The 13,454-nt window shown below is 40.4% G+C and overlaps 1 protein-coding gene across 1 annotated transcript; it reads right to left on the bottom strand.

Annotated features, from left to right (window-relative positions):
* Window positions 1-3,023: 3,023 nt before the first annotated feature.
* slc30a2 (solute carrier family 30 member 2) lies at window positions 3,024-13,354 on the bottom strand. Its single transcript, XM_048251256.1, is given in 9 exon segments — window positions 3,024-3,180; window positions 3,536-3,670; window positions 3,908-4,013; window positions 4,937-5,162; window positions 5,467-5,620; window positions 6,054-6,200; window positions 7,950-8,036; window positions 8,039-8,157; window positions 12,981-13,354. Coding segments are annotated over 9 exon segments (1,200 nt in total). The 5' UTR covers window positions 13,061-13,354; the 3' UTR covers window positions 3,024-3,034.
* Window positions 13,355-13,454: the final 100 nt, after the last annotated feature.

Raw genomic sequence — 13,454 nt, 5'->3', positions numbered from 1 at the left:
AACGGATTAATGTCGCTCCCTCCTATCCGGCAACATTAATAATCAGCCTTATTACTGCTGTGTGAGAAGCAGCATTGGTCCTACTGGACGGCAGCGATGTAAGAGCCACATTAGTCACTGTGTCAGAAGCCAAATGTTTATTTTTTACACATGGGGAAAGACCTTTCATGTTAACCGGACGGCAGAAAAAAACAAAATATTACAAAAAACGTTCTTTTACCATCTGCTCATGTTTATTGCAATTTACAAAAGTCCCACCACAATATAAATGAAATATCAAACAGCATGTTGGTTGACAGAGTTTTCATATGGTTACATACAGTATCACCATACAACATTTACACACAACTTTTACAGTTCATTTGTTTACAGTAAGCAAATTTATTTACACATTCACAGAAAATACATCGCTTTGAGAGCATTTACAGATTTGTCACAGTAACATTACAACATAGAACTCTGGAAACATCACACGACAGATAAGCAACTTACAGGACAGTTAAGTTAAGGTTGATGTGTACCAGGACTTTGTATGCAGGCAACCCAGTTTGCCTCCCGCTAACCAGCCCAACCATTTACTCACTATAGCACTAAAAACCAAAATCCAAAGTGTACATGCTTCTCTATAACTCAAATCGCACCAGTACACATTATCTTTATCATCTAGCTACGTGAGCTCCCATTTCTTTTCATTGTAACCTCTTATTTGTGCACCTATAACAACAATAAAAGCATATAGGCCTCATTGGTCATATCGTTTATTGATTATAAGGGAAATCATATGTGGTTGGCAGTAAAATATTCATTTGAGTAGTGCAGCTGCAGTGATTGTATTGCAGACACTAAAGATTTAAGACCTTATTGTGATTACTGACTAGTCTCCACAGGCAACCCAAGATTTTAGCTGTTGCTATCCACAGATATTCACTGTTCACACACCACATGTTCCCATGTAAAAGTCCCTCCTTAAAACATCCATAAATGATATAAAAATAATATAGTGAAAACCGTGTTCCGGTCACTCTGAAGTAAGTCAAGTGATATATTTGTTCGTGCCTCACATGGCTTTACAAATGACATAGTTACATGTAAAATATACTTCCATTTTATCAAAGTTGGCAAAATATAGATTTGAATGAGGACATTTTAATACAGACGTGTAAGCCCATGAGATTGCTGTCAGATTTTCACCATGCTAAATGAGGAAAAACCATCCATGCAACTGCCTTTTTAAAATTCATTTCAGCCACAATTCTTAAGTTTGCAAGAAACACTGCAACAGGCATTACAACACAACACTGATGATGGATGTAGTTTCATTAGTGTCCTTGCTTTCTATGGCTGTACATGTGGCTTCATTAACAGACAAGACAATAGCCATTCCTTGAAGTCGTTAGCCATGAAGTTGATAGTCATAGCCTCTTTGATTTATGTTGATCCCTTGTAATGCATACATCACAAATATCTCTTAAGCAGGTTGTATAGACCTTGTGGTGCTGATGTTCGCCTGGTCATACTACTGGAATGTACAGCTGGAAGGTTGTAACGGCAGTGCGTTGGCCTACAAACTAGACAAGACAAACCAACTGGATAATACTAAGATGTTCTTGTAATGGTATAGAAAAACCCCAGCATGCTTTAGTTACAGTTATCTCAGTAATATGATTTTATGAAACTGGATAACAAATAACATTCTTGTCTGTTTTAGCTGTCTCTGCTCTATACAATAATAGCTGTTGTGCCAGTTCTGGGATCTGATGAAAATGGCCAGTTTGATTAATGGGGTTATTGTCCAGAGTCTTTCTCATCTCTACATTAACCTTCTAGTGTGTCTGGTTGTCTTAGTATGTATTTATTTAGTTACATCTTGTTCCCTTCTAGGAAACTTCCTGGTTTGTTAAGACATGCCCTTGATTGCTCAACCTTGACACTCAATGATTTTAAGTGAAGAACTCAATCCCACTATATATTTGGCCAAGCACACATATATTTGTAAAGCCACACATTTTTAGTCAGGCAGAGAGTCACTGATCCCACAAATGAAGAGAGGTGACACTCACTGCTGGGCATTGTTAAACCCAACTTTAATTAGTTTCTCTTTAGTCGATACCATATCTCCACTCCGGAATCTTTGGACAGGCAATTACAGCGAAGTCCCCTCCATAAAATATTGTGCCAGTGGTGCACAAAAAGCCATGTAGCAACTTCCAAACAGTTTTAGCACAATGTATATTCCATACATTCACAAAGAAATTGTGAGTGCATATGCATTTTAGGGATGTTACAGAAAGCTTTGTGTTTTGACATCCCATTTTCTCCAAACATCTTTGCTTGGCTCCCATTTTTATTCATATGAAATATGATTAATTGGGCCGACTGCTTGCAGAATGACATGAAAGAAGTGAATCAGAAGCACAAAATATTCCCTTGCTTAAAATGCATTCTGTTAGCCTGGAAAATCCAGACCCTGATAATCTAGAAAGATTAAGGGTCTGGCAAAGAGTAATGTAATGGCCCAACTCGAGGGGCGGCAACAAGCATGCATTTAAAAATCTCACTGCACGCAATTGGATAACACTAGACCATGTTTACTCTGAATGATTTCGGACTTCGACGCAATCGGATAACACTACGACCAATGTGTACTGTCCTCCAACGTTGCAGCGCTGTCTTCATCAGATTAGCTGGTTCCCCGGAATGTTGGGGAGCAAGTAACGTGCATCATTGCTCTTTGCCAGAGTGTCTCGCAGAGACAATTCCATTGTGCTCTCGCGAGAACTCTGGATTTCCAGGGTAGCATTCTGTATAAATCAAATCAGAATTATGAATGAACTCCATGTAGTGTCTAATGTCCAATAGTGATTTCAGTGGATGTGAGCGCCGTTCTTGAACTCGGATCCAGCTGCATAGTATGAAGTCTGCAGCATTAGGCCTCAGTGATGCTGTGATGTGCACATGTGTTCTGGTTAGTCCGACAGCCCTGTACCTCTCTCTCTCTCGCTCTCTGTGTCCCAGCACTGTTCAGCTTGGCCCATTAGTCCAGCGGGTCCTGACACTGAGTGCAGTGGACCATGTCCTCGCAGTAGTGCTCCACCTGGATGGTGGTGCTGTAGAAGCCAAACTTGGTCTGCAGGAGCTCGGTGGCCTCTCTCAGAACTGCCTGTGGGTCGGCTTTGTCCTCTGATGGGGGAAACAAACAAACTGGAATTCTAAATCTACTGTACATTAAGAATTCCAGTGTGAGTATCCTGAAGGGGTGTTCACACCAAGAACTATAACTAGATAACAGCAAAAAAAGTAGCTAATATGAATCACAACGTCCACACATGAACATAATGTGTACATAACAACATGAAGAATGATATCTCCAGGGTCACTTTCAGTTATCATTATAGTTGAATAGCCCTTTGGTTCTAAAAAGAATGAGCACAGACCATTTTTAGTACCGGTAAATGTAAATATATTACTTACTTACTATATTATATACAATGTTAGTCTGTTTATTACAGGAGTAGTGAAGTTGGCTGTGCTTTACCAATAGCGACGTGGACAGACAGCAGCGATTGGCCTGCAGTCAGAGCCCAGAGGTGCAGGCTGTGGATGGCCTTCACACACTTCAGAGACAGCAGCACCTCCTTCACAGAGTTAAACTCAATGCCTTTCGGTGCCCCTGTGGAGAAAAAGCATTCACACTCAACACCGGAAACTGGAAACAGAACACAGCAATACAGAAATGACTCATAGGTCAGAGCATGTACATGTGTAATGTTGATATCTACATGTACATTAAAATTGTTTCCTTGAAATATTGTAGAGGAAGTTCCTATTTGAATGTCTGAGCGATTTTCCTAGTCAAACATGACAGTCGGCATCCCACATTTATATAGGACACTGCCAGTCTCAGTACCTTCCATGAGTATCTGGAAAACGTCCTTCATGATTGTGAGCGTGGTGGCCAGCACAAACACGGAGAACAGGAAGGTGCAAATAGGATCGGCGACTTTGTATTCAGGCTGAAAGGAAATTACGAAAGAGAGAGAGAGAGAGAGAGCAGACAAGTTAAAGCAATACCAAAGAACTTTCCCTCTGTCACACGCACACTATTTGTTTATCCAGCACCGGCTTTGCAAATAACAATGTCCACAGACAAGGTAGAATAATGTTGCATGATTTATGAAAGTACGATGTATTGCTACATCAAACGCAGAGTCAAATGTGTAGTTTCTTATGTCTCATTCCATCGAACTACAGATCCGCTACCCGATCTGGCAAACTTACATAGTGCGATTATAGCCGATAGAGGGCTGCGAAGCGAATGCAGAAGTGCCGTTCACCCTGTTACAAGTTGATGAACCACTGATCAACCACGATTTTGGAAACATTATTTTAAGGTACAAAAAACTCTTTGGTGTTGCTTTAAGACACAGCTAGGCAAATAGAATCAGATGGTAAATATGCCTGGTGCCAGATCACATTAAGCCACAGAACTATTGTAAAAGGGGTTTCTAGTTTCATTCCCTCTGAGGATTAGAGGGTGGTGCAATACATGGCAGAGAGCTGAGTGGAAACAATTTATCTTGTAGTTTAAACAGTTCCCACAGAGCGGTTTCAATGTGTTCCAATTATACTGAAGTGGAGATCTACAGAGCTTTGGGTTTCATGTCACTGGTTGCAGCTACGTCATGAGAAGATCAGGAACGTATTCATCCTTGATTCAGCTGTGATTTAGGATAGCATTGATGTTAGAGTCACAGGAATGTGTACATTCAGTAGTCTGAACACCAAGCCAATAAGGATGCACAATATTATTGGTATCGGCTTTCAACCGGTTCAACCAGTGCTTCCAAGTCAAGGTCAACAAACTGATCATATAAATATACATGTAGAAAAGGAGTAAGTGAGACAAGAATGTGACAAAATTGTTGTTTAAGCTAACCCGGAAGTAGATGATGATGGCCGCCACCATGACCCCCACACTCTGCAGGAGGTCTCCCAGCACGTGGATGAAGGCGGCCCGCACGCTGGTGTTGCCGTGGCCGCCCAGGAGGCCGTGGGAGTGACCGTGACCCACGGGGCTTAGGCTCACGCCACTCTCGTCAATCTTTTGGTAGCCGGCGCCGTGGGCATGGAAAGTGGTGGAGTGGTGCAGGATGTAGGCCATGCTGCAGAGGAGCAGGAACATGGCAGGGTCACTTTCAACCACTATTATTCCAACACTGGTCTACTGTTATCGGAGTTAATGTGAATATGGAAAATCTGATTTTGAAAGGAAGAAATATTTCGAATCACAACATGATTTTAATATTTGCAATTTACTGAGATATAAAAGTAAAGTAATTGAGTTTAAATATTTAGGTGATTTAGATTGTAATCTTTGGAATCTTAAAAGTTGCTCTACAAAAGTGCATAACATAATATCACTTGGTTTAAAAATAAAACCATGAAGTAAAGGACCCCAGCACTCACATGATGTTGACCACTACAGCACAGCCAGAGGTGAGGAGCATCACATGGCTCTCAATCTCATAGTCATTCCGGACGATCCTGTCAATGGCCAGGTACACTAGGACACCTGTCACAATCCAGATGGACATGACCGACACCAGTGCTCCCATGATCTCTGAAGACACAAATGTAACGAGAAAATCCATTCTGCTATTCCGTATTTACACAACAAACACTTGTGTCACATTTCCATTCAAACTTGTGCAAACGTGTAATCATTCAAGGCTTATTTAACTCATTCAAGGCTTCTGGATAAGGTTACGGTCTAGTCTTTAGGTTCTTGTTTTGATTATAGTTGATAGCAAGGAGATATATTGAGTCATAGACAAGCCCATGTCAAATGTAGTGCCATGGTAATTTCTCTCTGAAGCGGACCACTGCTTTGATATTGCCATGGCCATTCCAAAAGCTAAGTCTGTCTTCATTGTGTTTCATGAAGTGCTTGATCAATAACTTTTTACTATTATTATGCTGCAGAACAAGTAAATTATGTTGTATCCCGCATGCCTCTGATTAAAGAACCAGCAGAACGTGTTGGGGAGCCTCACCTGACCGATGCCAGCCAAAGTTCATTGTCTTTGTAGGTGGCCTGGATGAGATCCACAGAGAGAAGAGACTGACCATCATACTGCCGAAGTCTGTCAGGAGGTGAGCAGCGTCTGTCATGATGGCCAGACTGTGAGCTAGGTAGCCCCCTAACAACAAACAAACAAATTAAAGTGGCATTAGGATGTTTAAGCTAGTGTAGCAAAGTCATAATTTAGTTTAAATAAAGTTGTGTCTCTTTTGTGAGCTTCTCCAAATTTTATTTTCTCATGTATGTTAATCTCTTAATGGTTCTGTTAATGCTTGCTATTGTTTCCGATGGGGCATTATGTGAGATACCTGCAGACTTTCTCACGTTTTGGAAGTCTGGAAAGGGAATGGGAATAAATGCTGACAAATCAACCCTTTGCCTCCTCTGCATTACTTCTAGCCATATAAAGACTGTTTATTTATGAATCATGTAACTGACTGGTTAGAGTCGGTTACACTAGCAACTTTTATTGTTGATGAGAAGATGAAACAGAACTGCTAGGGCATGAGAAGAGAAAATCTCAATGCAAGTGAACTGCGGGAATAAATGTTGGGTAAACTTGTGTTCCTCTTCAGGTTTGATGTCAACAAATAATAATAGCTGAACTGCTGACATGCATCTCAAGTCTGTGTCTCTAACCTACGCAATGAATTAAGTTAATTCACCATTGGTTGGTTGATTCAACTATTGGCAAACTTTCAAACCTTCTAGCTATCCAGTTAGCTCACATCATGTTTGCTTGTCATTCATGCAGTGCTCTCAGTGCACACTAGGATCGCCAGTGATGTGAATAATCAAGTATTGGCAATATTCAATAGTACTGGTGACGATAAGGTGGTAGGGGGCCCCCAAATCAAATTCATAGGGTCCCATCAGGGCTTGGAACGGCTCTGCTAGCAAGCTACCCAGCTAACATCCAACAGTGGCACTGATAAAAAAGATCTAGCCAGAATATAACTTATTAACTGAGTTTCCGACTCAAAGAACAAAATTACAATGCAAGTTCCTATAAGGTCCTATAATATTCACTTTATATCTCCATATACCCTCACCTGAGATTATGACAGAAATGCAGCTACAGTACCCACTAAAACATACCTTACAATCCTAAACACCACGTTTCTTTAAGGGACTGAGGAACAGAGAAGTTACACCTCATAGGTAGACATTAGGTGTAAGGTGTAACTTCAGGAACCAAATTTAGACTACATCCAGAGTTCAGTGGGCGCAGGTCATGTTTCAGAATCTAATTTCCGAGCTGTCAGCGTACAGAAAGGAAATAGTTATAGTTTTTTTTCCTCGCTTTTCTGGTTTCTCTCACTAAGGATGCTGACTCCAACTTCCCGCTGCGGCTCCAGACCAGAGGAAGCGAGCAGGATTTAAATTAAATGCATCTCTCGGATGATTCATAAATTGGCTTTACGCCCAGACCCTAACTTTGAATAAAGATTAATGTTTGAACGGTCGTACGGCACTAAACACTTTTTTTTGTGACTGCTAAGCTCTGTAATGACTAAAAACATTTATCTAGATCTGAGCAGCCGAGAATGGATGATCATAATCTAAGAGTTACAAGCCTCCTGCACAGAACTCAGCTTTATATTCAGCCCCTGAGTTTGACTAGTTGAAATATTACATTTCATAAATGTCATGCATATGTGTTTACAGAAATGTGCAAAAAACACACAAAAGTCACACACAACTAGATAAGAAGAAAGGCCATTCTCTAAACCACATTCTCAAAGACAAGTCAGCATGTTTTGGATTATGTGGTGTTCTCAGTGACCTCCTAAATGAGTTTAGTGTGTGTGTGTGTGTGTGTGTAGAGGGGATGGTGTAGATGGTATCTGCCTCAGGCTTCTCTCACCTATCACCTCTCCGATCATAAACACCAGGCACACTATTGAGGCGATGTAGAGCTTCTTCTGAGCGAGCAGCCGGTCCCACTCCCTGTGCTGGACGCTTTGTGGCCAGGACAGTGGGCGCGCACGGGCCGCCTCAGCTCGATGGCCCCGGCCACATCGCCGTTCTCCACAGGCATGCTGGGATAGCTGTCCTTAGAATCTGGAAATTCACTACAACAAAGAACAAAATAGGATTGGAGGATTAAATGATATTTCATTTAACAAATGCTTTTTAGAAAAATAAAAAAGACAACAAAAAAGAGGCTAGATAGGTGGTGATCCTTTTACTTTTTTGTACTTTTTCTTTGTCGCTGGAAGTCAAATTTCGAGAATGGGGAAAATGTAGCCTACTGTTAAGCAACACAGGAACTAAATATCATATTCATGCACACCATCATAAGAAAGCACACCTCTCATGTTCCAGAAACAGACGGTGATTAGACTCCTGTCACCACTGCTGACTGGACATTGTGGTGACCCCCCCCTCCACACACCCCACACCCACCCCCGTTCTACCCCAAGCCCAGGTGCTGTACCAATGAGGAGCTCTATAATGGGAGTAATGGACTGGAACAGAGAGAGCCTGAGAACCCCACTCATACCCCCCACCCCTCCCTCACCTCCCACACACACACACACACACACACAAGTGGACACATATATGTACACACACAGACACGGCCACGAGGCAACTGTGAAGAGGTGGCCAAGTGGAAAAGAACGCATGTTTAATTATACCACAGAGACGTGTGCCTCATACTTACTTACACACACATTCATAGATACAGACATTCACACATATGCATACACAATTTTACACACACACACACTTTACACAAATCTCTTTTCTTGGTGGGGGATGTTAGAGGTCAGTGCTCAACAGTCAAGACGTTTAAAGAAAAGCAGACCATTATATGGGGGCAATAGAATGCTATCCCTGGTGATGTTAAGTTGTCATGGATGGGCAGACCAGCTCTCATGTCCTCCACAGAGTTTTGTATAAGTTTAGGATCATTTTTGGGTGGCTGCTTTTCATAAGGCATTAACCTTTTCCCCCTGCATAAAAATAAATCCCCTTGAGTTTCAATCTCCAGCAGACAATCTGGGTACTGTGGTAAATTATTTTAAAATCTTGAGGGTCTATGTCTTCGTTAGAATTTTGCTGAGGACTTATTTAATAGATTCAATTTAAGCAATTTTCCCCTAAATGTTATTATTAACTTCATTCTGATGGTTAGAGATTGAAAGAGGACTTGAGGATGTTTAGACAGCAGCTGAACACCGTTTCAGCCTCTACTCAAGTTTTAAAGCTCAATCAAGACCCTGCCTATAAGCACCACCGCTCTCTACAACAGGCAGTGTCTGGACCCAGCAGTGCATGAAATCAGTAGCTGTTCCTCCGTGCATTCTCCAAAATCATTACACACACAATTGCATCTGGGTTTTGCTATTTGCTCTGAGGGAAGGCATTATTTTTTATTGACTTAATAATCATTTCTCAAGCACCTCTACATCTTTTTTTCATCAAAAGTGTGTGTGTGTGTGTGTGTGTGTGTGTGTGTGTTTGTGTGTGAGAGAGAGAGTGTGTACACGTGACACATGGATAGATTATTCCTCGAAGGCTCAAAGACACTCTGATATTTGTGAGAGGGGAAGCTTGTCCGGATAACGAACTGCACCGTGTGACTCTGTCGTGTGTCTTACAGCTTTAGTTGCCACACATGATATGCTCTTATTTTTTCTTAAGTAGGACAAAATGGGCTTGTGCCAGTGATATAAGCTTCATACACAAAACACTAATAACATGATAAAGGGATTCTTTATTCCTCAGCCTATCAGTGTCCAAGCATATCTCCTGAAATGGCATTTCAACAGGACACCATGAGTTGTTTACGAATGTAAACTAATGGGATGGTTACAGATGGGACACTTGGGATGAAATTGACACTATCCAAATCCTGTTGTTGAAGATGTGATCAATCTTCTCTACAAGTCCACCAACAGACCCTAGCTGGGCAGGATGAGATAAGAAAATCCCATGGCCAACAGTACATGTGTGTGTGTGTGTGTGTGTGTGTGTGTGTGTGGGGGGGGGGGGGGGGGGGGGGGGGCACTAGATTGTGACAGTGATCTGGAACATAGCACCAGTATTTCTCTCAAGACCCTATCAAGAGAGACATCTTGAAATAGGTGCGTCAGAGTGGCCAATATCAATTATCGGCCCCTAGAGTAACATGGACTTCAGCGACTATTAATTTGATGAGTTTGACTATTTTTTTTGCCTCTTCTTTTGTTCCTTATCTAACCTACACCCTCATACCTCAGCAATGCTCAGCATTCTTGACGAGGCCAAGTGATTGTCTGGCACTACCCCAGATGAATGTTAGCAAGCTGCATTTTACAAGACACTTTCAAAAAGCCTTAGAGTTCTATTTACCTTTACATGTCTTGTATGAAAACATGGCTCCTCCAAAAACATTACAGCACTTAACAAATGAGTATAACCGATTAGATTACTGTAAATTAAATTCAATTTAATTGTCATTGTGCACAGGTACAAAGTCAAAAAATTAACGTCTAACCAGAACTGCATTATTTACAGAACTGCAAGTAACAGTAGTGCTACCACACAGATATTGCTATAGCTTATGATATGTATGGGCTATGAATGGTGTAGTGCAGAATACATACTATTATGGTATATTAAAATGTTACTTACATAGGTGTATTGGACAAAGTTGAAGAGTATGCAGTGCAAGCATGGACAGTAAGTAATATGTAGTTGGTCATATGCATACAATAAATAACTATTCACTGAAGGGCCTAAAGGTTCAATTTGTGAACAATATAGATGATGCTGCTAGCTAGGTGGGGTTTAGTTTTCTGCTCATTTCAGCTCATTTTCTGTCATACAGCTTAATAAACAAACTCAAAACTGCACTTCTTTGTTCTCCTCTTAATCTCTTCTCATATCATCACTCTCTTACTTTCAGCCTGGCTACATTATGTAGGCTACATGAAATATAAAAATAAAAGAATAAAATCAAATAAACAAATCAACAATTGTTATAACATTCATTTGTTGTGTTTATGTAAAAACGATCCATACGTTAATGAATGAGGTCACATGTCCCCGTAATTACCGGACTGGTTTAGATCTAGCCTATTCCCCTATGACCCATCTCTGAAAGACAGGATTAATAATACGCTTTAATTGAGTAACTATAGCCAAATCTCGTTTTACTGCCGTTTTGTGACTACGCAAAGAGAAGAGATCACTTAAGATTTAAGAGACAGAGAAAATGTTGAAAAAAGAAACTGCCTATTTTTTTTTCTTTAAAACAAACTTTTGTGTGTTTTCTGTAGTCTATTCATTCGATGGACAGTACATAACGCTAAAAATAATTTTCTCCCAAGAATGATCTTGGATGCATATTATCTCAAAGATAATCACCATTAGGTTACATATTAATTAGGAAACTGGTGATTGGTTGTGATAGGCTGGAATACAATAGACTAAAAATGCTGGAATACAAGTAGACTAAAAATGCATCGGGGTCATTAACCACACAATTAAATTATGTGACATTACCAAGACATTTTCCCTACGCAATTAAAAAAAGCTTGTTAAATATTTTGTGTGGAACGTCTAAATCGGGATACCTGCAAGTTAACATAATACTGAATCAAGTCACTGTAGCAAGTAACTGTAGCCTATGAAGCAGTCCTACAGAACACATTTAAATTCTAAATATACTTACGAGTCTACTCCAATATAATCCATATTGTTTTTACGAGGTAAATCATTTGCAGCGCAACAGCGAGAATATCAACTATACGCAGTTACGTGACGACCCTGTCCAAGGTGCTGAAACGGACTAGCCTTCCGTCTGAGACGCATGAAGGGTGTTATTCTTCACGTCCTCCTGCTACTACCTGTGGTCAACATACATTGATGAAGCCAGTATTTTTTTTTAACTAATCAGCAATTCAATACAAATAGGGGATAAAACATATTTTTATGAAATATGTAGAAATCGGTCAATTTGTTCATCTTTAAAGCACTATTGAGACGTTGACCAAAGGTAATATTTAGTGCATTTAATGCAAACTGTCACATGCAGGTCTAGCTTATTTCAAGATTTTGCATTGTTATTATAATAATAAAAAAACAATGTAAACGCTACACAAAAACACCTATTTAGAGCAGGCTAGTTGTGAAATGACCCAATTTCATTTTGAAGCATTATATTTATTATGTGGTTGTAACATTTTATTTTCAGCATCTGAACGGATGGTCCCTTTTCTGCATCGTATCCCATGGTAAGAGATGATAGGTTTGCAGGCTATACTCCCTCAACTTCCCTGCGGCCATTCGTCAAATACTGTCCACAATGAAGTGAACCGTGAAAATGAATTTGTTCATTCACATAAAACATTTCACACACCGTCTGGTTAATAGGAGTGCGTCGGAAGCATAAGAAAGGTTTCTTTTGGAACAATGAAAGCCTTATATGTCTAGATATTCGGGACACTGTAACTCTGATGGTTTGTGTTTTAATGGACACATTATATGGTGTTACTGAAAGCATCTCACAGAATTAGCCTAAATAAATCTCTTGAGACATAATGGCTATATCTGTTTGATGAAATTGATGGTAATAATAATATATTATAGGCTACCTTGCCGATGAAACACTGCAGATCTTACCGTTGCAATCCCTGCTTCACGTGAGAAATAGCGCCAACGCTTCCAAAATTATTGAACACAAAATCAAACCATTGCCAAAATGATAGCCTATTTTAAAACTATGCGTTTTAAGCGATAGCCTATGTAGCCTATTAAGAAGAAATGTAAATCAAATATTATGTATAGTTGCAGAAGGCTGCTGAATTCAAAATTAGTCTCAGTATGACTTTTACCAGCCTGCAGCCAATTACATGAACGAGGTAAAACATACAATCAAAACAGAACAAAACAAAAAGGCCTATACCTTTTCAGTTGTAGTGAATACATTTTGGCATTCTTCTCATTTACAAGCTGTGATTTCTCAGAATTCACCGGAGCTTCCATGGTGTCATCCGTGATTGCCTGAATCTAGTGGAGATATTCTACCCTAAAGTCTTTAGAGTTTCGGAGCCAGTGACATAAATAATAAAGCTCTGTTTCATCAGTCGGAATACCCTCCGTTCCATTCCTGTATGAAAATGTTTTTAAAGAAATTCCTCATCGCTGCAGCTTTGACAGCATGCAGTGAAAACGAAGGGTGAAAAGAGTAGTCCCGTTGCTGCAAGTACGAGGCGTAGGCTTCCTACTGTGAAGTGTGAAGTGGTGCAGCTGGCTATGAGAGTTGCCGACCCCACACACATGAGCTCGCAAGAGCTTGACGTGACGCACCTCCACGTGCATTTTGCAATGTCTTTGGAATGAGCTGCACGACACCAATTCACATGTAAACTATTTCCCC

This window comes from Alosa alosa, chromosome 8 (genome assembly GCF_017589495.1).
Source record: "Alosa alosa isolate M-15738 ecotype Scorff River chromosome 8, AALO_Geno_1.1, whole genome shotgun sequence".
In the NCBI taxonomy this organism is placed as follows: Eukaryota; Metazoa; Chordata; class Actinopteri; order Clupeiformes; family Clupeidae; genus Alosa; species Alosa alosa.
This window is presented reverse-complemented; position numbering and strand designations above follow the sequence as displayed.